At 36.7% G+C, this 23,253-nt stretch overlaps 1 protein-coding gene across 1 annotated transcript in view; it reads left to right on the top strand.

Moving 5' to 3' along the window:
- Positions 1-22,726, top strand: part of LOC105835276 (casein kinase I) — a 49,826-nt gene extending 27,100 nt beyond the window's left edge. The window contains exon 9 of the mRNA XM_036282384.1: positions 22,384-22,726. Coding sequence (XP_036138277.1) covers positions 22,384-22,459 — 76 coding nt within the window. The 3' untranslated portion in view covers positions 22,460-22,726. The remainder of the gene's footprint in view (positions 1-22,383) is intronic.
- The last annotated feature ends 527 nt before the right edge of the window (positions 22,727-23,253 follow it).

Genomic DNA, 23,253 nt, shown 5'->3' with positions numbered 1-23,253 from the left:
ATTCTGTAACTCATAACGACAATTCGGTATCGTTATATTGTCGTTGCGCAGCTTTTTTGTCACATATAATATGTGCGCAACGACAATATAACGGTATCAATACTGTCGTTAAAAGTTACAGAATAGGCCTACTGAACGCAGTCAACGGGCGCATTTAGCAGACTCAACAGCTAAGTAGCAATCAAACATGATTGGTTCTAATTTATAGAAATCAACTGCATTATTTAGGGGAAAATTTAGTAATGTTTCTAAATTATTGAGAGTCTGCTGAATATATCCATTGTTGATTGTCAAATAGTTTACGTGACGTGTGCGAACGAGTACAAATACGGGGTCGACTAAGGGACTTGAAGCGTTCGTATTACCGGGTTAAGATTTTAGTAAAGTCCATTTGTTCTTACTCCGTCGTCTTTGTCCTCTCCTGTTCACCACTCTTCCCTCACTTCGGTTCTTTTCCTAACGTTACATTTTGTATGATATATCATGCGAGGCGCATTGTATATGAAGAAAAGTGGAGAAAATGTGATAAAAAATTATGCATATATATATATATATATATATATATATATATATATATATATTATACCGACACCTTGGTTTTCCTTTTTTTTCTTTTTTTTTTCATAAGAATGACTACTACTATTACTGCAATCGTAATATTACTACTATTACTATTATTACTACAACTATTATCATTATTACAACAACTGCTGCTGCTATTGCTAATTGTTTTTATGTTGTATATTGTATAGTCGATTTCTGGATCGCAACGATCTACTCGGGATAAAACGATCCGCCCGACGAGTGAATAATGAGGACGAAGCAAACATACTTCGGCGCCGCGCGCAATCGTGTATCCTTATTGTTGCTTTATATATGAATCTTCATTTTCTTTCGTACAGAGTATGTATTGTAAAAATATTACAAAATCCATGATAAAACTAATCTTGTTGCTGAAAGCTTTTATTAATAATTTCAATTTTGTTTGAAAAATAAATTTTCATGTAAAACGTAATACATTTTTTATCTTTTTAAAGATTTTGAAAGTTTATTTTGAAAGTAGTTTAATGATATTTATTATTTGTGAAAATTGGTCTCTTCATGAGGGAGACCTTTTCAACTTTACATAATAAATTATATAAAGTAGTTAATTGAGTTTCAAGCTTAATATTTCCCATCTCGAGTCGTCTTTTTCACTCAAATAAATCTCATTTATCGTCTGGGAGAAGTTTTCCTGAACCGACAATTTCCTGTTGGTCATCCAACTCATTTCCCTACCGAGGGGGAAATCTCTGCGTACTCTCCATCATTTATTTCGGTTTCTGTAAACTAAAAGCTATAAATCTTTGTTTTTTACGCGTACTTGTACAATCTCCCTTTTCATTGCATCAGCCAAAAATTGTATATGCAATTACTAACCCGTTATACGTGACTCATTATTGCAAAGGTTTTCTGAAATGATGAAGCAAGGCGAATTTCGCTGTTGTGTCTTGAAAGAATATCTCTGTTGTTGATAAACATAAAATTTCCAACACAAACACAATAAAGTAATATATTTGTTTTTAATATTTAAATTTGCTTAATCATTGAAAGGAAAATTTTTTGGTTTTCTATATATCTATGTATCAACTGTTCAAGAGTACATGTACTAGATCAAGAAAATTCTCTGTACAAGTTATCGCTTCGACGAAGAGAGAAAAAAATCATTGCCAGCGAACGTTTTTCTGTTTTCGATTGACTAAACATATGTTTCGGATCCGTTGCTTCGTCCTCGTGAATCATGGCGAATTTGTCAAACAAAATCCTCTCAAGGTGATCGATGCCACCCCGAAGAGGAGCAGCGATAATTTCTTCCCGCGTTCTTTTCTTTTTTTATGCACGGTTTGCACGAACGCGAGATCCAATGATTCAACTGAGGAATGACGGAAATTATAATTAAATGTATAATTAAAATGTATAATTAGAAACTTAAATTATAATCATATAATTTCATTATAATGTGAAAAATATATATATTTCCCATTATATACGTACATATATATATATATATATATATATATATATATATATATATATACCTTTTTACAACTAAAATTCCCGATCTACATTTTTTCTATTTACTGCTTTTTAATGCTTTCAAGATTAAATAATTTTTTTCCGCATTCTGCGATTGGGTTTTGGACACGAAAAGGCATGCAAACTGCGAATGAAAGCTATAATTACCGAAAGAAAGAGAGAGGGGGGGGAGAGAAAGAGAGAGGGGGGAGAGAGAGAGGGGAGAGAGAGAGAGAGAGAGGAGAGAGAGAGAGAGAGAGAGAGAGAGAGAGAGAGAGAGAGAGAGAGAGAGTATGTGTGTTTTTGTTACACGATTATGAATTAAGATTACGAATCGTACGCATTTGTTTGGCAGGCCTACGGGAATTTTATGCGAATATGTGCGAATAGATGCGAGAGAACGTTTAGAGAGTCTCAAATCCAATAATGGCTCCAATGGCCTCCCTCAGCGATAGGATGTACGACTACGGCAAATGTCGATGATAAAAATTCTCGATCAATGTATTTTAAGTGTACTAATCGAACTGTGTATCGAGGCGAATGGTTTGTATATATACAATTACTATTTTAATTAATATTGAAACAAAAAGAACATTATGATAATATGTGCAAGTGTGTTTGAGAAGAAACGAAAAAGAGAAAGCGGAAGTGAGAAATGGGAGGAATAGAAAGAGAGAGAGAGAGAGAGAGAGAGAGAGAGAGAGAGAGAGAGAGAGAGAGAGAGAGAGAGAGAGATTAGATAAATAGTGTCCGACAAAGTGTGGTACAAAGAGCAACAACAACACTATAAACGATAACAAATAAATACTAAAACTGTCTTTGTGTACTATAATGACAAAAAACGCGATACAGCCATACCTATAGTTATAGTTGAAGCATGAAGTTTTGATTAGTGCGAGAGAGAGAGAGAGAGAGAGAGAGAGAGAGAGAGAGAGAGAGAGAGAGACGAAAAAAGCTGGTTTGTTCGACACAAAGGTGTATAACTCTATTTCTCGATTATTTGTACTTTGTTCCGTCTTGATAGGAAAGCGTTGGGAATATAATTGGTAATTGAATAATGAAAATGTTGACCCATATACATCCATAAATTCCTTTTTTTTTCCAAAACTACTCGGAGAATCGAAGTAAAATTTTTAAAAGTAGTTTTTTTCTATACTGTTAAATTGTATTCAAATTTTCTAAAAAGGGTATCTGCAAAAATGATTTTAAATTACTTCCTAATAAACTTCATCATTTCCCAGATAACACAGAGATGAACAGAAATTCCTAAAGAAGTCATTTTAATGAATACTTGGAGAAGTAGAAAAATGAATACATAAAGAATTCTTGAGGAATTAGCCACAATGAGTTTACATTGAAGTATTCTTTAAGAGTTCATTGCAATGAATACCTCGCGATTTATTATTTGGAATACTTTGAGTATTTATCAGAAATTATTCGAGTGTTTGGATGATCTCAATTACATTTTTATAATTATATATCGCTTAATAAATGCTAATTTATACTTTTATATACGAAATGCGCTATATATAATTAACAAAACAATTAATATACAACTTAAGAGCATGCTGATCTGCAACGACAGAGTGTCGCGTTCCGCATGATGCAACATTTATCCTCGTTTGTGTTAACTATACATATGTTTCATCCTTCTGACAACATCTATTGTAATAATCTATAACAAATATGTATGCATAAACAAGAAGTGTTCATGGATCATCATGGGGCGTTAGGATGCGTACGGTCTTCGAAGTCAAGCAACGTTGGCGATGGTTAACACTTGGATGGGTGACCGTTTTTTCAGGTACAGAAATTAAACATGCTTTAACAGGTACGACTATGGCTTGGCTGAAACATGGTATAATCTTCTTCCTCTTACAAAATAAATCAAAATTTTTTATTTTTTAAATTTTTCTGAGAAACGTCCCAATATTATAAAAATCGGAACATTTATCAAAAATCTTGAAAATAAATTTTTTAATTGCGTTTGAGATATCTACTTGGAGAAGTCCTAATGAATACTTTAAGAAGTTCTGAGAAATTCCAACAAGTAATTCTATATGAATACTTTAAGAAGTTCTGAGGAATTCTAACAAGTAATTCTATATGAATACTTTAAGAAGTTCTGAGGAATTCGAATCATGGTGCATGTAACTTCCTACGTTATTCTTAAAGTATTCTTCTATGAATTCCTCAGGAATTACTGTTCAGAACGAAAGATTACTTTATGAATTCTTTAAGAAGACACTGTGTTATCTGGGTTATCTTGATTTGTAACGAAGCATTTTTGATTATTTTATATTAATATATTTGCGATACTGCTTGTGCGTAGTAAACGTCTTGTAATCGCCGCAAGATTATTGCAGATACACTCGATGTAAATGGGTTAATTTCTACGTATTTTTGTTACACAGCAGAGTGCACAAAAGGAAAATTCTTTTGTTGTATCTTGTTCTTGCTAAACGAATCAAGACTATGTAAATTGCTAGAATTGGATAGTTTATTATTTTTGAATAAAAAAAATTATACTACTAAAAAAAATAGGGAATACTTTTCGTATAGTGAAAATTTATTTCCTAGCGAAAAATCATCGCAGGAACAAAATTCAAAAAGGGTTTTAGAGCTTGAAACTTCTTCTTTCAAACGCTTCTTGGCGAGTTTAATTATCTTTTTTTTACCAACGTGGTACAATGATGACCCGTTAAATAAAAATTTTTAATGCGACTTTGCTGTGCTGTAGTCGCGTGAAAAAAATGATAGAGAATTTCTGTTATTTGTATCTTGTAGCGGGATCTTTTCCCTTTATTTTGAGTGGTTGTTCATTGCTGTGCGATTTTTTTTTATCAAGTTATTGAGATTTTAAGAAAAAATGGTTATTTTGACTTTTAATGGGCGATTTTAGGCCTGTTTTTGCGATCGCTCTTTACCACGAAATTTCATAGAACGTATTCACGAGTAATAAGCGAAAGTCAAAATGACCATTTTTTCTAAAAATCTCAAGCTTCATTATTGTGCCACATTTGTAAAAAAAAGTTAATTGAAATCGTTAAAAAGCGTTTGAAAGAAGTTTTAAGCTTTAAAACGCTTTTTGGATTTTGTTTCTGTAATGATTTTTTGCTAAGTTCCAGCGGTTTGAAAATAGCCTAAATTTTCGGTATACGAAAAGTTTCCTATTTCTTTTTGAGTGTATATGCTAAATTTTTATCTAAAAATAAATTATCCAATTTTGAGTAAAAAAATAAATAAGTTTGTCAATACTGTTTCGCATAATACCTACTTGATAAAAAAACAATTATTTTATTAAGTTTGCAATACAAGGGAGCGAGAGCGCGAGACAGCGAGAACTTTTTGCTTGTTATTCTATAATGATTTGCGAAATTAATGTAAATTAAATGTAAAACTAGCAACGCGTTAACGTTGTTAGGAAGAAAGATTGTGTTTTTATAAAATTTGATCTTTTTCTGATTGAACATAATTATGACGAGTGTGGAATGTGATGAAACAACGAAATGTTGTTATTTGTCTACGTTTCACTTGGTAAAGCCTGTTTCGTTTCACTTGGTAAAGCCATTAATAGTGATTACGAGTAAAATGTTTTGACGGTAACGTATATGAATCATTCCACATCAAGCGGAACACTTTTAGACGGCATGTTCTTCAAAATTGTCTTTATTGTTTTTATTAATTCTATGGAACAAATAAATACATAAAATAATTTTGTAATTTTTAAACTTCAATATTTCGGAAGTTTGAAGGAGTTGAAGTTTCGCAAAAACGGTCGGAAATACACTTTCATTTAAATATCATATCTTCGGTATCCTACAGACTGTTTCTAGTGCTCATTAAAACTCTTAAAACGCATTTTAATTCTTCATAAATCGAAATGTGAAAAAATTCTATTTTTTATAAACAATTATATTATTTAAACGTCATTTTTACGGTAAGAACACGTTTCGAAAATTTGGAAAAAATATGAGCATATTTCTTGATCAATTCTCTAAAAAACTGTTGAGTTGCAAAATGGAACTTTGATGGAAACTATTTTTAAACAGCGATTGATTCATAAGTAACGGCGATGCCTGCTGCCACAACGCGATATAGTAAACGTATAAGTATGCACATGTAAATTGATTTAAATATACATAATTTATTCAATTTTATACTAAATACTAATCTTAAAACTACTAAAATATAAAGTTAAAAATATAGCATGTATATGTAAAAAATCTATAGTAATTTATTTGGAAACAAATGCCTTCACTGATTCATCTGCCTTTGAATATTTTAGCGATCAATTCTTTTTTTGAAATTGGTTGAATATAATGAAATTTTTTAGTACCGCGTACTAACTTTGTTTTCTCAAATTGAGTTTATAATGCAGCAGCTTCCTTTTTATAATCGTGAGTAAAAAATTTTAAACTAATATTTTTAATGTTTTATTATTTTGACTTGAAAAAATTTTTTGCTGCGTATTTATTGGTTTTTGCGATGATTCTACACTGCTTTTCGCAGAGCTGCGAATTAAAGTGCGTTTCAAGAGCTTTAAAATGAGTACTCGAAACAACTTGTAGAATGGCGGACATTGAAGATATGAATGTTTAAATGAGAGCATATTTTTGATTTTTGAACGTTTTTGCAAAACTTTAACTCCTTGTAATTTCCAAAATATTAAAAAAGTACAAAATTATTTTATGTATTTATTTGTTTTATAAAATAATTTATAAAAACAATGACAGTTTTAAAGAACATGCCGTCTAAAAGTGTCCCGCTTGACGTGGAATGACTCATACGAATTGGCTTTTATAAATATATCGGAGAGTCCGTATCGTGTCTAACAATTAGATAAAGTACAAATTTTACACATAGATGTTACTAATTAAATTTAAATTCGATATTTTATTTATACGCAAAGTAATCTTTAAAAGGATCATATTTAAAAAAAAAGCCAAACTCGATCTTTCAACATTCAAGTTTTACTTGAAAAAAATTTGAAATCTTAATGAGATCAGTGGTATCACATTTTTATTTTTAAAATTAAAGACGCTAAAAATGAAAAAAATTAAGTCTTGCAATTTACATTCATGTAGATAACTTATTGCTAATAAATTTGCCGTAGTTTTTGATAGTCTTTTTTTTTTGTAAATGTTGCGAAGTATAAAACAAATTGTATTATAAATCTAATATATATTACATATATGTATAAAAATCATTCTGAATGTCGTATTTAATTTGTATTATTACATAATTTGTTTTTTTCATTTCCGTGATTTATTAAACTATTAAGTTATAATTTAATTGAAATTGGAAACTATTTTGTGTTGATGAAAAGTGTTTATATATACACCTGGATGTAAATTACAAATTACAAATTGTTTATGTATATTATTTTTAATTTTTTGTCTGTGTTTTAGTTCAGATCTAAACAAATATAATTGAGATTATATTCAATTGAATTAAACTTGTTATGAAATACGAAATATAATATCATGTGACAAACGACACGATAAATAAGCATACACTTTTTCGGACAACCGGTAAATTTATGATGCGTTTTGATATGTAAGAAAAATGTTGAATCGGTGGATTAAGGGGATTTTGGAGTGCCTTTGAAATTTGATCGAGGTCGATAATGTAGAGTCATTTGTGCACGTCATTAACAAAATTTTGTATGTATTTCTTTTATAAATTTAGAAATCCTTTTCCAGAATTAAAGTTTATGTATTAATATCAGCTTATGAATTGAATTTCATACCAAGAATTAAAAAAATTTTTCAGATTGCTTTTTTGAGACACGAAATGTTTACCAATGTGTATCTTTTTTATTAAGACGCCTACGCTCAATCTGAAAGCATAGTATTGTTTCTTAATGTTTATTCGCGGATCTGACTTGATTTATACGTACAAGGTGCACAACTTTTACGTCAAGCTCATTTTGTTACGAGTCCACGCCAGACGCCAACAAAATTTTTTTTATTTTTCGTTTAAAATTGTTACGTCCACACACTGTTATTGTCTATACTTTAATTGTGGAGAAGGATTTTTAATTCTGTAAATGCAATAAAAAGTTGGACATTGGAACAAATTGTACAATTCTGTCGGTAAAACAGACGACTTTAGGATCCCCTTGAGGGGATGTTAAAGTGCCCGTCAAACTTGATCGGGGTCGATAATGTAGAGTCATTCATGCATATCATTAACAAGATTTCGTATGTATTTCTTTTATAGATTCGAAAATTCTTTTCTAAATTTAAAGTACACGTATTAATATCATCATATGAATTGGATTTTATACCGAGAATAAACAAATGTTTTTCAGACTGCTCTTTTTTTAACCTATATCTGAATTTGCAGTTATAAAAGGTTTATAAAACTAATCTTTTTTTCTAAACTTTTAATCTTTGAATTGCACGATATTGTTCGTATATGTTATCCCTAGAGGAATACGGTTTTATTTTGTACATATATATTGTAGATTTTGTATACTACGCAAATATTGTCATTAAGTGACAGCTCTACGTACCAAAAATTAATTTTTTTACAGTTTTTATATTAACTCGATTGTATTTCCCTAGATTTTGATGCGTACTTTAATTCTGTAAAAGAATTTTGCGATTCTATAAAATTAATTAAAAGATTAGTTTAATGAAAAAATGTCGATAAAACAGACAACTTTAGGATCCCCTTAAGAAACGCATTCGATTTGCATTGTTTCGTTCAACATGTATATTCTCAGTTTCTTTGTCGCATTACGTTCACCGTAAAAGTAAATTAGAAGCCGAAAGAGAAGCGTTCACGTTTTTTAGCTCGAACAGCCACGGCAGAGGACAGCTCACGAATTATTATAATTATACGTGCGTTAGTATTGGGGTAGAATATTTTCGAAGATACTTGCGAGAGAAAGAGACATACACTCGCCGACGTGAGTCCGTTCACGGTTTTCTCTGTCGCCGCCTGTTTGTCGGATCTAGTTGATGAAAAAAAGAAGAAACAAAGCATTTTTTAAATTAAACTGAAACAAACAAAATTTCTCTGGATTTTCTGTTCCGTTATTCCATCTGTTAATCCCGTGAAGTCTTCCCTTATAGAAAAAATATTCAAATTTTGAGCGTTTATGCTCAATTTTTAGTGTAAACACTTAATTTTGAGAATTTACACTTTAACTTTGAGTGTTTACACAGAAAATTGAACGTTTATAGTCAAACATTTAAGTGTTTATACTCGAAGATTGAGTATTTATACGAAGATTGAGTATTATAAAATTGAATGTATACACTGTAAAATTAAGTTTGTATATCCAACTAAATATTACACTTAAATTTGAATTACAAACACAAAAATTACTTTAATACTTAAGTATGACACTGAATAGATGAGTGAGTCCCAGATGCGCACAGTAATAAACTGACACAGTAATAAACGGACACAGTGCGAAACGGACACAGACCAAATGCGCACAGAGCGAAACGGACACAGACCAAATGCGCACAGAGCGAAACGGACACAGACCAAATGCGCACACTGCACATGCGCACGGACCAAATGCACACACGGAAAGTCGCAAACCCATGTGATGCAGTGAATACTTTGCACACACGCATACACACACACTCACACGCATACACACACACACACACACACACGGGGGGGTTGCCTTCGGCCCTCCTCCCGCACCCACCCCGTCCAAGTCGCTAATCTATGTGGACTTTACTCTGCTTGCAATGTACATGGATTGCATTTGGTCCGTGCGTACGTGCAGTGTGTGCATGTGCAGTGTGCGCATTTGGTCCGTGTGCATTTGGTCCGTGCGCATTTGGTCTGTGTCCGTTTCGCTCTGTGCGCATTTGGTCTGTGTCCGTTTCGCTCTGTGCGTATTTAATCTGTGTCCGTTTGTTACTGTGTCCGTTTGTAACTGTGTCCGTTTATTACTGTATCCGTTTGATCTGTGTCCGTTTATTACTGTGTCCGTTTCATTCAGCCTGCTGTGTCCGTTTATTACTGTGCGCATCTGGGACGCTCTCGAATAGATAAGTACAAACTCTAAACCATTGAGTATTATTCTCAAGTTACTCTCAACACTTAAATATGATACTCAATAGAAGAGTGGAAAACCAATATTCTTAAGCTATTTTCGAGAGTTACTTAAGTGGTGTTAACTCTCATAATATAAATATAATTGCATTAATATATTGTTTAAATAAATGTAATAACTTTAAAGTATTGTACTTGAATAATTAAATCTGCTTTTAAAAATAAAAATGTTTTAAATATTTTTAAAAATTAAAACTAGAAATTAATGTACTTTAACAGTAATATGTTTATTATAAATAAGCTGTACAATAAATATGTATATTAATTATGTGTCAAGAAAAAAATTAAAATGTGTTAAAATAAAATATATAATAAAATAAAATAATATTTAACTTAAATGTTCAATAAAAAAAATACTAGTAAGTAATGGGTGCGATCAAAAATACATGTTTATATTAACCCTTAAGAGGGTGCTAAAGCCGTCTGTTTTATCGACATTCTGTTCAACCATTTAGTTTTGAATTGAATTTACAGAATTGATAATCCTTTTATACTTTTAAAGTACGTACACAAATAAGCCCAGGGACGATTAGATGAAGACCAAAAATGCAAAAAATTTTTTAAAGTTTATTCGTTTATAAAAATATTTGCTTCAAAATACAAGTTATGTAGCTTATACGTACAAATAAATGCTGTTCCCGGGTTTGGAATAGATTGAGGAATAAGACTATAATCATCAAATTAGGATTACAAGCCGTAAAAAAAGATATTTATATAATAAAAGCGCTTAAATGAATAAAATTTTTGATCACATAAATATGTTTTTTTACGGCTTGTAATCGTAATTTGACAAATATAGTCTTATTCCTTCTATTCCAAACTGCGAGACATCATTTATTTGTAAATATAAGCTATATAACTTGTATTTTAAAGCATATTTTTTCATGAACAAGGATAAATAATGACTCTGCATTATCGACCTCAATCAAGTTTGATGGGCAGTTTAGCATCCTCTTAAGGAGATGCTAAAGTTGTCCTGTTTTACAGATAATTTTATTTCTCACTAATCTTTTAATTGCATTTACAAAATTAAAAATCCTCCAGAATTAAAGAATAGATAAAAACAAAACCGGGCCGTAACAATTTTGTAGGAAAAACGACGAAAAATTTAAAAATTGTCGGCTTCTGATGTCGACTTGTAACAAAATGTGTCTGATGTAAAAATTTTAGACCTTGTACAAATCAAGCCTGGGCTCAAGTGGGGCAAACATTTAGAAACAATACGTTTTCAGATTGAGCGTAGGCGTTCTAATAAAAAAAATTTAATGAATACGAAAATTTTGTGTCTAAAAAGAGCAATCTGAAAATTTTTTTAAATTCTTGGTATGAAATTCAATTCATAAGCTGATATTAATTAATACATAAACTTTAATTTTGGAAAAGGATTTCCAAATCTATAAAGAAATACATACAAAATTTTGTTAATGATGTGCACGAATGATTCTACATTATCGACCTTGCTCAAGTTTGACTAGCAGTTTAGCATCCCCTTAAAGCGGCTTGGGAGTCTCTTGATACTCCAAGCATTTTTGAGTGAGTCCCAGATGCGCACAGTAATAAACGGATACAGCAGGCTGAATGAAACGGACACAGACCAAATGCGCATGGACCAGATGCACACGGACCAAATGCGCACGGATCAAATGCGCACAATCGTAAACCTATGTGGTGCAGAGAATGCTTTGCACACACACACACACACACACACACACGGGGGGTGCAAGGGGGGCTTCGCCCCCCTCCCGCACCCACCCCGTCAGTAGAGGTGCCCGAAAAGTCGCAACCCATGTGGTAAGTTTGTTGGTTACTGTGTCCGTTTGGTCTGTGCGCATTTGGTCCGTGCGCATTTGGTCCGTGCGCATTTGGTCCGTGTGCATCTGGTCCGTGCGCATTTGGTCTGTGCGCATTTGGTCTGTGTCCGTTTCACTCAGCCTGCTGTGTCCGTTTATTACTGCGCGCAACTGGGACGCTCCCGCATTTTTTTGAAGAAATATACCACGCCCCTGTAGGCGAAATACATAGGCCGGTATTCATAGTCGAATCTTATTCAAGACCCATCTTAAGCACGATCTTGAGACGTCTATGCTGTTATTTCATTGGTTAAGTAAGGCTTAAGTCGGCTCGAAGCTAGACTTAAGACAATTCTTGAACTTAAGATTGGTCTATGAATTCTCTCCATACACTTACTAGAATGAATTGCTTAAGAAGGTAGTGGAGGTATCCGTCACTGAGAAAAGGATAACTATCGTTAAAATGTTCTATCTCTTTTTAATACAGAATAGTGGGGAAGCATAGTGACCAATAACGGTGTCAGAGCGTGAGCGTGTTGTCATAGTATGCGTGTTGTCGATGTGAGCTTCATGTGAAATCGGGTAATCAAAACGGATATTTTGGGGTTAGTGAGCCTAACGTGTGAACAATTTTATTTAAATAATTGAAATAATGGTGTTGAGTTGCTGCATATGCAAAGTAGAATATGAAAAAGACCTTCCTCGCTGCTACGAAGTTACATCCATTAGAAAAAGATAGCATGTTGTGAGTGTGATGCACTCACACAAGAAATGTCGCAAGCGATATAAGGTGTCAAATGACACCTCGCGCGTGGACATCGCCCGGCCTACATACCGGGCGTCGCACCGGGCAATGCACCCGATTGCTTAATAAACAAGACCCAAAATCTCCTGATTTTGGGGTCGAATCTGCATAGCTAGCAATTGCTGGCAAAGCAAGAGCATTGACCAAAGGCCAGTGACCGGGAAGTACCCTCCCCGGTTATACACCAAAAATCGGTTTATATAAACACCGAGGTACAGACAACGAGCGGGCTTTGCTACACATTATACAGCGACAAACGTATGTCGCTCATTCTTTTATATTTGTCACGGATATTAACAAATTAAGTCAGTGTAACTCAGTGTAATCAAAATAGAAAATATATACACATTGTTATACGACAATTGGCTACAATCTCTCAAGAAACCTAACCCGAGGAGTATCGACGGACGATCCCAAATACCTGTGACCCTTTATCCACCAAAGGGCCACACAAGCAATCCATATTAACGACAGTTATTCTTTTCTCAGTGACTGATACCCTCACCGTTTTTCCACCTCATAAGCAGTCTGTTCTAGTAAATCTATGGTGAAATAGATGCCTGTGGCGCTACGTAGTATTAGTTGGACATACTTTCTTTACAGTGAAGCGGTTGGTGAGCGTCGGTTAAGCTTCAGCTTTTGTGAAAGCTACGCAAAAATTAGGTTGGGGGCTTAGAAGATCCCGTATGCACTAAACGTTGATTTTATTAAGAAAACATTTTTTTTCTATGTTTGAGAGACAATAAAACGAAAGATATTTGTTTTATATGTGATCGTCCGATCTGCTTGAAACATCGTGCGTATACCTGTCCTGATTATGTCGGCATTGAATAATGTTTTTTTTATTTCCTCTAAACTTTGTTTGTATTTATTTCATATTGTTATTTATTTTATACTACTTATATTAATTTATTTGTATCGTTAATATCGAAAAATTTCAATTTTTAATTGAATAAATTTAAAAAATGTGTGTGAAAAGCGTTTGTTATAAACATTCATTTTTTTTATAAAATTACACTTCAGATTTCAAAATAAATACTTTTTTTTTTTAAACGTGCACTGTAATACTATTTTTTTCTTTAAAGCACAAAGTTCAACCCACATAGAAATTGGCATCCAGTGGGATGTCCAAATCCATTAAACCTCCATAGATCCATGGGACGTCTATGTCCATGGTAGAAGTCAGATGGACGTCCATTAGAGGTCTAGTAAACTTCCTTAGCTCCATTGGAGGTTTACTTCTATTGCGGAAGTTAGATAGACGTCCATTAGGGTTCCAGTAAACTTCTATGGCTCCATTGGAGGTTTACCTCCATGGTGGAAGTTAGATAGACATCCATTAGGGATCCACTAAACATCTATAGCTCCATTGGATGTTTTCTTCCATGGTGGAAGTTAGATAGACGTCTATTAAGGATCTATTAAACTTCCATGGTTCTATGGAACACTTACTTCCATGGTAGAAGTCAGATAGACGTCCATTAGAGGTCTAGTAAACTTCCTTAGCTCCATTGGAAGTTTACTTCTATTGCGGAAGTTAGATAGACGTCCATTAGGGTTCCAGTAAACTTCTATGGCTCCATTGGAGGTTTACCTCCATGGTGGAAGTTAGATAGACATCCATTAGGGATCCATTAAACATCTATAGCTCCATTGGATGTTTTCTTCCATGGTGGAAGTTAGATAGACGTCTATTAAACTTCTATGGCTCTATGGAACACTTACTTCCATGATAGAAGTTAGATAGACGTCCATTAGGGATTCACTAAATTTTCATAGTTCTATGGAACATTTACTTCCATGGTGAAAGTTACCCAAACAACACGCTTGTCAGAATGAAAACTTCAAGACAATTTTTTAAAGAAAACATTTAGGTATCTTGGAAATGATGTTAAAATGGTGGTAACATTTATCACAGACGTCTACTAAGAGAGGTCCTTTGAGATATCTCATTGAAGAGTTTCATTTAAGTTTCTTGAAAATGTTATCCTTATGACATCAGCTAAATGATATCAGTTTAATGTCTCATAAAAGATATCACAATGCTGTCCGATTTTTGAACCGTTTATGCGCGTCGTAGTAATTGTTAGAAATCAGACAACACTATAACATTCTGAATGAAAGATCCATTTGATATTTAAAAAAATTATCATAAAGATAATGTTTTCAAAAATAACGGTTTGTCTATAATTACTGCGCACAAAAAATGCACAAAATCTAAATTTATCATGTACTAAACAAAAACAGGATAATAAATGTATTATTCAATTTTTCTTAGAATATATGATCTATATATATAGTTAACCATCTAATTAACCATTTGAACGCTTCAAAGTATTAATGCTAAATAGATCGCAATTTCCATTAAATTATTAAGGTTATGGAAAAAGATAAATTTAATAATGAAATTAATAAGTGTTCAGAATCGGAATTAATGTTCGGGATCAGAATTATTGTGCACGGGGCTTAACTCGACGGTGGCTGTGACCCCACATAGGTCACATGTTATTAGCACGGTTTTGAATTACCTGGTAACGGAGAGATGCCCCGAGCTCTCTTCATTGCCACCTCGATTTCTTTTGTTTTTTATCGCGCACTGTTTTATTCATTCTGCCGTAAGAATCTAACACGTCCGCATCGCGACCGCTTTGCTCTTCGCGACCGCATCGTTTTATCGCGACCATCTCGCTCTTCGCGACCGCTTCGCTTCTCGCGTAAACCAATCTCGCGGCATAAGTGTTTGATTTTGTTAATTTTGAAATTTTGTAATAAATAATTGTTAATAGAAAAGAGACTGTTTTCAATTTCCCCCTCGTTCGTTCGAGTTTCTACGGCCCTACTCACATGCGCTCATACCCTCGCGCACAATAAGTAAATAAATTAATGTTATTTATTCTTAATGTTTTACAAAATTTAATTGCTTTCATAAAAAATAATATAATTGCGTCAGTTTATAACATATACGTATATGTAGCAATAACAAATACCCGTATCGGTGAGTCAAATTGGTGTAGCAGATAGAGTACAAAGTTCGTAATTCTAAGGTCCCGGGTTCAAAGCCCACCAGCGGCAAGTAAGAATAAAATAAAATAATATAATATAATTTAAATTTAATTAATTAATAAAAATTTATCTTCAATTTAGTATGTACTGTTAATAAAAATAATTTAAAAAAAATGAAATTTTTATTATAAATTTTTATTTCGTCAATCATCTATAGAGGCTGCATCAAGCCTCTACTAATGATCCACGAAACATCCGCCAGTCATCCACCGAAGTTTCGTGAAGCCTCTATTAATAATCCACACAACTAGTAGACCTCTTACTTGACGACGTCTAATGGAGGTCTAATAGACGTACGCAATGCGGAACTGTGGATTTCTAATGGATCTATATTGGACGTCCACTGGAAGTTCAAACTTCCATGGCAGATGTCTAATGGACGTCTATTGGGGGTTTCATTTCTATGTGGGAAGAGTATCAGGACAAAATCTTAACTTAAATTATTGAAAATTTAAAAAGCTATGATGTTTTATATAAAAATAGTGATTTTTCTCGTTATTCGAACTTCATGATTTTTTCCAAACCAAGAAAGCTAATTTTTGGCCAATCTAACAATTGTTTTTCAAAAAGTAACTTTAAAACAGTATTCCAGAACTTTCTAAGTAGAAGTTTTAAGCCACTCTTACTGCTATAAGCATTTTTCCCAGTAAGCAAGAAACATTAATCAACATTTTTGAAACGTTAATTTTAGAGAAACTTCTTAATATAACTTCTAAATATAACTTAATGTTTTATAAATAGGCGAAAATATTATATCTAAGAGACGGAGATCGACACGGCCCCGCGGTACGATGACTCTAACCTCGGTAAAAGCTATCCCGATTACTTAACTCTTCCACCGAACGCTCGGTAGGGTAATTACTTAATCTTTCGCGAAGGCAGGGCCGGCCGTCTCCGTCCTTACCGCGTGGTCGAAGTGGTGGCCTTACAGACTATGTGACGCCGTCGATATCCGTGGAACCGCTGTCGTTGTAATCTCGCCGAACAGTGAGACGGCGTGAGCGAGCGGGGACATCGCGGGCATCGATTAGGATCTGGCATTGTCCTTGCGCATCAATCTGGGCATTGACTCGCGCACAGGTATCACCACGTTGATAGGGCGTCGCTTCTTCCTTTTCGCTCTTCGGTCACGACGTCGCGCACTTCGAAGGCCGCTGATCTTACGGACCCGATGGCTTGCTGCGAGATTTCCATCTCCTGATGCAGTTGGTTCGGGGTTGATCAGGCCCCGGCCTTTCGATATCGGCCTCGACCGTCGTTGACCGTTCCGGTGGGGGTCCTTCACCCGACTCCACGAGTGGCACCCGTTTGGCCACGTCAATATTGGCCACGGTCCCGAATGGCCACGTCAATATTGACCACGTCAATATTGGCCACGTCATTATTGACCACGATCCCGATTGACCACGGGATGGATTGGCCACGTCATTATTATCCACGTCATTATTGGCCACGCGTCATTATTGACCACGATCCCGATTGACCACGGGATGGATTGGCCACGTCATTATTATCCACGTCATTATTGGCCACGCGTCAATATTGACCACGTCATTATTGCCCACGCGTCATTATTGCCCACGTCACTATTGACCACGCGTCATTATTGCCCACGCGTCATTATTGCCCACGTCAATATTAATCAATTTTTTTGCTTAGCGTGGAAAGTTGCAAACCCATGTGGTGCAGAGAAATGCTTTGCACACACACACACACACACACACACACACACACACACGCACGCGCGCGCGCGCACGCACACACACACACACACACACACACACACACACGGGGGGGGTACAAGGGGGGCCTTTGGCCCCCCCTCCCGCACCCACCCCGTCCAAGTCGCAAACCCATATACAGTAATGACGTGGGCAATAGTGACGCGTGGTCAATAATGACGTGGGCAATAATGACGCGTGGTCAATAATGACGTGGCCAATATTGACGTGGTCAATATTGACGTGGCCAATATTGACGTGGCCAATCGGGACCGTGGCCAATATTGACGTGGGCAAACGGGACGCTCCCGACTCCACGGGGTGCGAGGGCGAGCTCTAACTCTTCCGACGTCGACCTCCGTGACGCCCCTCTCCTTTCGGTCCGCTTCCGCTTTTCCGGTCCTCTGAAATAAGGCGACATGCGGTAGCAACCGCCTCACGACTCTCCTCTCTCCTGACATAATAACTCGGCTGTATACTTGCCCTGTGGCTATCCGATAGTCCGGGGTCCCGCCGCTCAGCCGCTCCCGTAATTCTTCAGTCCCTCGACGGCTGCTCCTCTATTACATGAGGTATCGTCGGCATCACTTCTTCCGCGAGTCGCGCCTTTCGCTTGTCGGGTTCCTAAGTATCTTATTAACTAAAAAATATTAATCGGAAAAGGAGAGGCCGCCCTTCTCTTCGGGGTAAGAAGCAGCCCCAAATGACCTTTCCCGGTCGGGCCATCCGGCCCTTGTGACGGACGAAAAACGTCACATCACAACCGCGTTCATCGACGTAAAACGCGACCCGGTATTCTCCAGGTTGATTGTAATCTTCTGTGTTAGCGACGATTGCTGTCGATCTCGTCCACACCCTCGGTAGTCTGTCTGCAGGATAGACACCGACATACTTGGCATTCAGTTGTCACAACGCACGTAAAATTTCCAGTGAATTCATACGAAGGCGACGACCGGGAGAGTGGAAACGTTTGTGTAATTTCAGTGTTCTCTTTAGCCGAGTTATCGTTTTCGTAAGACAATGGTGATAGCTCGCGATTTGTAAGAACGGGTGATGTTTGTATGTCGTTGGTTTTGTCCTTGTCCGTCGTTGTTTCGAAAAGATAATTTTCTTTTTCTTCGAGTGATGACGGAACTTCGCCTTCTTTACTTCTAGGTTTTGAGTGATCTCTCTTCTTGCTCTTTTTCTTTGTCGTCATCGTCGTCGTCGTCGTTAGTGGGACTGGTGCGACTCGAGTTTCGGCTGGATGGTTCGTTTAACCAACGTTTCAATTTGCAAGCGTTACGTAACGCACAATGAAATTTTGCATTAGCGCGAAATCCGTGATGAGTACAGCGGTGACCGAACTCGTCGTCATCTGGCAAATATTTTAATGCCGGCGAATCTGCTTCGAGATTATATATGTTTCTGGATAGAAGATCACGCAAGTGACTTACTTTTTCCTGTCCCCTGGTAAAGATGCAGCGAGCCCCGCGTGTAATGTCACGTAGTTGGTTCACAAAAAAACTTAGGATTGGCTTCACCGTCGAACCACTCGATACCGTGGTAATTTTGTGAAAGCCAATTGTTTTTACGTCTTGAACTTGTGGGTAATTCGTCAAATGAGCAAGGTGACAACGTAATCCAATGGCCGATGATCGGGATCAAGTGCGACAAGGACGATTTCTTTTGAAATAAATTTTTCCTCGATATCTCGAAAGTCTTGAATTTTGATGACTATGTCCATGGTTGTAAGTAAATGTTTGCTTCACTCTTTTAAAACAAAGTGACTGTCTCGTTCGAAACTGATTTCTCTTCTTTGTATGATTTTGAAAATATCGTCGAAAAGAGCGATGGTAGTGGTGGTAGTAGTGGTGGGGGGAGGTGGAGATGGTGGTGGTGGTGGTGAGGATATAATTTTTTTACGCGAAGTTACCGAATATACTATCAGGCGTAAAAATCTAGCCGGAAAAGTCGACGATAATTTGACGAGAAGAGTCGATTTCTAAAACATTATCAAATTCCGCATAAACGATGCAATTAATAGTCGTGGAATGCGGTTTTGCAAATCGAACTTCTAATCTAGACTACCATGTTTTCACGAGATTTCAATGGCCGGCGCAATTTGCGGATAAATAAGGGGTAAGATCAAAAGCGAAAAGCGTGTATCCCTCGGCATAATCACCCCTACTTATAGAATTATCTTCGTTCAAAAAGTGAATACCGGTTTCTGCAAAAAAACGTATAATACGCTTCAACGTAGAGCGGTTTGTTTTTCGAGAAGTTCGGCTGTAGAGATCTACTGGGGACTTGTACTCCGTCGACGTAAAGTGAAAAGAAATTTATATCGTAGTTTTTGAAATTAAACGGATTTAATTTTCTATCACCGTTAAACGCTTTATTATCTACAAAACCGACAATTACACGTTTCGGGAGTTGTCCGAGGATCACATTATTTATCGATTCTCCTACAAGATCTGAGTGTAACGTAAATGTTTTAACTTCTACTCTCGTGAGAGGATATTTGGCTGTGGTTTTACTCAGCATTCTAGCGTGCGCGAGTAACACGCCAGGGCTTATTTTTGCTCTTCTTACGAGTAGACTAGCGTCTGTTGTGAGCGTTTGCTCGTTTTGGGAATTCTTTCCCGTCGGTAGTTGGGATTCGTCTTGCTTGAAGGGTTAGGACCCAAAGGGTGAAGGTTCGGTGTATGAGAGAAAAGAAAACGCTTCTTACTTGCTTGTTCGTTGTTTTTATTTCTTTCTCTTGCGCTTACAGTCAGCTGTGTTGATGTCACGTAACACTCGCGATAAGGTTTATGGTATGCTCGGTCGCTGTTATGATACTCTCCGCTCGGTCATGGCGTGGTCGCGTTTATATATTATGGTATCTGGCGCAATTTCTGGAGCCAGTGACCGGGCGTCGGTAGCTTCCGCGAGGCTAAGCGTTTCGACATCGGAACGCGGTAGCCTTGCGGTTTGATTTTGCAGCGTAGGGCCTATTTCTAGGGCGATACGAACTGCTTCCGAACGCGCTGTTGTAATCTCACGGAAGTTACTCGGCACTTCCGTGAGCGCGGCGGATTCTTGTGCGTCTTTCGAAAGAGGTGCTTCTTGCAACGTCTTTCGAAAGATGCGTGTCGCAATTATAATAGATATGGTTGTAATCGGCTTACAACACGTCTAAAATACGAATTTTTGACATGGAATTAGATTCCATAAGACAAAAAGAATCTTTTGAGCGAACGAGTCTCATTCTAACTTCTACTCCGTTAATTAAAAATTTATCCTGATTAAAAACGTCACAGTGAAAATGTCCTATGAGATCTAGCGCATGTCCTGACTGAATGTAACGCGATCGTCTCACGAGAGCGGCATTTTGGTGTCGCGGAATTTACGTCAGCGTCCATGAAATCGGATGTATCCATGTCCCATAGACATGCGGTCAGATGAGAGGATTTTGCGGGTGAAGCATAATTTAATGGGAGCGGTGCACTTGCACACGGTTCAAACGGACACGGTGCTTTTGGACACGATATCTTGCGCATGGTTTAAATGACGGTGCATTTGCACACTGTGCATTTGGAAACAAAAGAAATTTTATTAAAAATGTAGGCCAGTTATATGCACATGTAAAATTTGACCACTGATATTTGCACACGAAAAAATGCCCACCGTTTACTTGGACATGTAAAAGTTGCACACCATTCATTTGCACACCGCTCACTTGCACACCATTCACTGGCACATCGTTCACTTGCCCACCACTCATTTGCACACCAAGAAATGCGCACCGATCATTTGCACATGGAAAGATGCGCACCGATCATTTGCACACAGAAAGATGCGCACTGATCATTTGCACACGGAAAGATGCGCACTGATTATTTGCACACGGAAAGATGCGCACTGATCATTTGCACACGGAAAGATGCACACCGTTTATTTGCACACTGTTCAGTTGCAGACCGTTTAGTTGCACACCGTTCAGTTGCACACTGTTCAATTGCACACCGTTCAATCAAATGCATATTAAATATTCATACATTGTGGCTCCGTTTGCAATGTGTACATACAACTTGGACGGGGTGGGTGCGGGAGGGGAACCTAAGGCCCCCCTTGCATCCCCCCGTGTGTGTGTGTGTAAAGCATTCACTGTACCACATGGGTTTGCGACTTAAATGTGAAATTGAACGGTGTGCAATTAAACAGTGTGCAATTGAGCGGTGTGCAAATAAACGGTGTCCAAAAGCACCGTGTCCAAATGAATAGTGTGCAAATGATCGGTGTGCATCTTTCTGTGTGCAAATGATCAGTGCGCATCTTTCCGTGTGCAAATGGTCAGTGTGCATCTTTCCGTGTACAAATGGTCAGTGCGCATCTTTTTGTGTGCAAATGATCGGTGCGCATCTTTCCGTGTGCAAATGATCGGTGCGCATTTCTTGGTGTGCAAATGAGTAGTGGGCAAGTGAACGATGTGCAAGTGAATGGTGTGCAAGTAAGCGGTGTACAAATGAATGGTGTGCAACTTTTACGTGTCCAAGTAAACAGTGGGCATTTTTTTGTGTGCAAATATCCGGTGGTCAAATTTTACGTATGAATATAACTGGTGTACATTTTTAATAAAATTTCTTTTGTGTCCAAATGCACAATGTGCAAATGCACGGTGGTCATTTAAACCGTGCGCAAGATATCGTGTCTAAAAGCACCGTGTCCAAATGCATCGTGTCCATTTGAACCGTGTCCAAGTGAGTGGCACCCAATTTAATAGCGCCTCGATGTATGCACGAGTTTTATGCGTAAGCGTTATTTGGAGGAGACACGAGTTTTTTATTAAAATATACGTCAATTTCATTGAACATAAAATGTAACAAATGATTTACAGGTCCAACTTTCTCCGTGCTGGTACTGGGTGTTGTACTTTCCTCCCCACCCGCGAGAGCAACGGAGTCTACGCGTAAACGAATACTTAACATGGTATGCGTGAGATCCAAGTAATCTTCCCCGTGACCAGGTATGACGAATTCTATGGGGGCGTCATCGGCGAGACATGTCACGGGTTTGTAATAAATCCATTGTGAGCTCTCTATACTGGTTTGCGTGGGAGAGAAGAGATCAAGCTCGCTTTTTAAATATTCGCTCGAGTGAGTGTAAAGAAAAGACATATTTATGCTTATTTTTTCACCCCGTAACTTTCGACAAAAGATTAAAAAAATATGTCAGACACACTACATTTCTTTTTCTTACTAGTACGATGTTGTTTTGTAGTTGAAGACTTTCTAGTTTTGCCACTTACTGAACGAGTCTTTTTTTTCTTCGTCAATCTTTTAACCGCTTTTTTCCTTCGCGTACTGCTTTTCGTTGCTTTCTTTTTATTCGTTCGACGTTTACGCGATGATGACTCTGCTGCAACGAAGTGACTAGCGTGGCTACCTAAGGGAAACTGAAGCGCCAATTTTTTCGACGATATTTTATATCTCGACCCCTTCATTAGGTTTTTAATTTTCTCTTCGGCTTTTCTTTTGAGATTTCCTCGAGATTCTTTGAAACAATTTCTGAGTGCCTCCTTCAAAGGAGTATTATTTTTAACGTCGTCTATCACGTTAATACCTGCACGTAAAGGTTCTTTACTGATCGCACGTACACCTTTACTCAAGTAAGGAAGTGCCTTTCTAAATAATCCACCGAGAACACTCCCGATTACGTGTCCGCGCTGATATGTCGAACCGATGAAAACTCGTGGTATTCCACCACG

This window comes from Monomorium pharaonis, chromosome 2, assembly GCF_013373865.1.
Source record: "Monomorium pharaonis isolate MP-MQ-018 chromosome 2, ASM1337386v2, whole genome shotgun sequence".
Taxonomy (NCBI): domain Eukaryota; kingdom Metazoa; phylum Arthropoda; class Insecta; order Hymenoptera; family Formicidae; genus Monomorium; species Monomorium pharaonis.
This window is presented reverse-complemented; position numbering and strand designations above follow the sequence as displayed.